The 3,209-nt window shown below is 41.9% G+C and overlaps 1 protein-coding gene across 1 annotated transcript in view; it reads right to left on the reverse strand.

The window, feature by feature from the left end:
* Positions 1-867: 867 nt before the first annotated feature.
* The window catches only part of LOC106528735 (pancreatic progenitor cell differentiation and proliferation factor B), a 6,008-nt gene continuing 3,666 nt past the window's right edge, over positions 868-3,209 (reverse strand). The window contains exons 2-5 of the mRNA XM_014023979.1: positions 2,272-2,366; positions 1,814-1,891; positions 1,400-1,493; positions 868-1,317 (exon numbers count right to left, since the gene is read on the reverse strand). Coding sequence (XP_013879433.1) covers positions 1,203-1,317; positions 1,400-1,493; positions 1,814-1,891; positions 2,272-2,326 — 342 coding nt within the window. The 5' untranslated portion in view covers positions 2,327-2,366 and the 3' untranslated portion in view covers positions 868-1,202. The remainder of the gene's footprint in view (positions 1,318-1,399; positions 1,494-1,813; positions 1,892-2,271; positions 2,367-3,209) is intronic.

The raw sequence follows: 3,209 nt of genomic DNA on the forward strand, positions 1-3,209 counted from the left end.
TAAGTTGCGAGGGCATGCACTCATCAGCTGAGTATATTTAATATTTTAACCAAAAGCCACACACAAATACCTGCCTTTTAGCCCAACATTATGTGCAGTTTTAATTTTTTTATTATTTTTTAACTTTTTTTTTTCTTTTGTATTTCTGATTAAAACCGTTTTCTACATAACTGAGAATAACACTCAGGTCGGCTGCGTTCTGTGTGATCTGTCTTCAGTCTCAGACCTCTGGTGGCAACTCTGAACCATTTAAGAGTGCTCAGGAGCAGTCTGAACTTTTGAGAGTAAGAGTGATTCTTAGACTTAAGAATTTTGATAACTGGTGCTTACACTTAAGTCTGAGAGTAGGAGCAAATCTATGAAATTTTCAGCACTTAAGTCTAAAAATCCACTCTAAGTTTTATAAATACGGGCCCTGAATTTACTCAGGATTTCCACTTTTTTCTGAAACAGGGCCCTTGTATTCATTGTTAGGGTCACACGCAGCAGATAGATCACTTCAATGGTTTCCTTGTTTTGACAACATCTTCATCACCAAATGAAGTTTGTGTGGAGTTTTACTCAGCATTAGTCATTCTGACCTTTTGCACACAAACATAGCCGACTGTTGACAGATATGAGTCACCTTCTGCTCCTGCATGTGTGTTTTATAAGGAGTGGGTGGYGGCCACGTTGGATTTGAAGGAAAGYTTTCTTTAGTAAAGTCTGACAGTTGGGGTGTTTCAGTGTTCACACCCGAACCAGAACCTTCAAAACTGAAACAAAAACCTAACGACCATCCTCTGTAAACATGTGGTTTCATGTAAAATCACAAGCAGCATGTAACATACCAGAGTTTACTGACCGTTTTCAAATGAACAGAAGTCATTAGGCTGCAACAATCTACTTTATTAAAAGATCTCATGGTGACAAATATTTACCATGGGCATGTGAGTGTTTGAGCCAAAGTGTGTCAAAGGAACACTGGATTAGAAAACATGACAAATGTTTACGAGCTTATTAGTGCCAACAAACATTGCTCTCTTTCTGGTCGTAAAAAATAATATAATAATAAAAAGACACAAAGGTTACAACAAAACAAGGCAGCCTTTACTACAACAAACATTTTAAAAAAGAAAAGAAAAAGTTGTAAACGGGACAGTCTCCGTCACCTAGCGTTGGTCGATGGTTCTGCTCCCCGAGGTGCAGCGCTGACGGCAGGATCACGAGGGGGCGGGGCTCCCCGCCTCGCTGCTCTCGCTCGCCTGCCGCTGCACCGCCATCTCCTTGGCGATGCAGGTGATCTGACCGTTGGTCACTGCACCCGGCACCCCCGCCCTGACACACACACACACACACACAACTTGTTCTGAGATCCAAAGCTTGGATAGAACATGTTTGACTTCATGAGCTCACTTACTTCTGTTGGGCCTCCTCAGTCACTGGGGTCATTCCTGGCTGCTTCCCAAAGAAGAAACTGGACCACCAGTGGCCAGAGTCCTGCTTGGGAAGACCTGGGAGATTTAAAAAAAAATCTTAAAGTTTTGAAACTAAAAGCTTAAATTGTTGATTTAAAAAATCCTGTGCTACGTTTGTACTTTAAGAGACGAGTGTTTCTGTTAAAATTACTCCTGAACTCATCAGAAACCACCTCAGGGCTCCTGACCTGAACTCAGACCGTCTCACACTGAGCTTCCTACTGGACTTCCTGAAAGATGTTGGACCTTCATGTTATTCTGGGCTGTCATACATGTAAATTCAGTCCTGTTCCATCTGATTATAAACAGTTTCCTGCCGGCCTCTGGTTGTGTCTGCTGCTCCTTCCGTCACACACCTGGATGGTGAGGAATGACCTCTCCGCTGTACTCCGAACTGCCACATGAGCTGCTGCTGGAAGTCGAGCCGATGCGCCCTGCAGGGGGCAGAAACGAGGGAAGAGTTGGAAACGTCAGCCTGAGTGGACTCAAAGAGCTTTCAGAACAAATGCAGCAACGTTTGCTCTGAAACTTTCATCTGTGCTGCTGCGTGTCGGAGCGAGGCGTTGCATTAAAGCCAAGCTGAGTTTGGTTAACTCTGATGGCAGTAGATGAGATGTAGCAAAGTCAGATTAATAACAGGAACAAGCTTCCACTCACTGTATTTAGAGATCAATGATAAATAAGAGTATTTTGTTTCCTTCAACAGATATGTCCTGAGAATATGTAGTGACAAATCTGATCTGGACCTCAGGACGCCTCAAAGCAACGCTGCACCCCTACATTCAATCTACTCTGCGTCGGCCAGCAGCCTCACTTCGGTAGTAGTCAGTGGTCGCCACGAGAGAACCGCCTGCTGGGATCGCTGCCATTCTCCGGCTGTTTGGTCACTGCAACGTGTTCGATGGAGTCCTGCAGAGCACACACACACACACACACACACACTCTTAAAAACACACTTCTTTCTACACGTTTCTTTGAACAAAGGATGAATACACATCCAATTTGAGGAGAATAACATTCAAGTTATTTTAAATCCATCAACAACAAATAAATAGTAAAGTGTACTTTTTATTTTTCCCTCTCAGTTGAATTGAGAGTATCTTAATTTCCTATTTTAATTTAGTTGGACAAAATGAAGAAATCTCTCACTTGGGACAATAAATGTTTTTATTTTATTTTGAAGGGTCAGTGAACCATGAGYTATGGTTTATAAACAGCAACAGAAACATAAAACATTAAAGTGGGGTGAATACTTTTACACTTGCTTTTAGGGCACAAGTACAACCACACACATCTTTACAAAGACCATAACCCCCAATTTACATTACTTGCGTTCCGTCTCTGCTCCGGTCCGACCTCTGCAGTAAATACGCACCCATTATAATCAATGAGAGAGCAGGGGTAGACATAACCATAGTTCAGGTTGTCTGAGACAACCTATTTTCATTTCGGACAACCAGATCCTGTCTCCTGGTCGTCCGGTGGACAACCAAGAAAAAAAGACCTTGATTAAAGTTCTCTGCCGTGGGTGTCCGTCATTTGTAAAAATTAAAAAGGGAGAAAAAAAACTTAGTAAAGCYGAACAGAACACTAAGCTGTAAATTTTAATAATGTCATGTGCACAGTATACTCCTATTTAAGTGAAAATGTTTGACCTATGAGCAGAAACAAGTTTATGAATGTTGGGTAACCTCTAGATTTTATTAGCAACATTTTTGCTGCTTTACTCCCTGAGCTTTAAAGTGTATCTTA

The sequence above is a fragment of the Austrofundulus limnaeus genome, unplaced genomic scaffold (assembly GCF_001266775.1).
Source record: "Austrofundulus limnaeus strain Quisiro unplaced genomic scaffold, Austrofundulus_limnaeus-1.0 Scaffold401, whole genome shotgun sequence".
Lineage (NCBI taxonomy): Eukaryota > Metazoa > Chordata > Actinopteri > Cyprinodontiformes > Rivulidae > Austrofundulus > Austrofundulus limnaeus.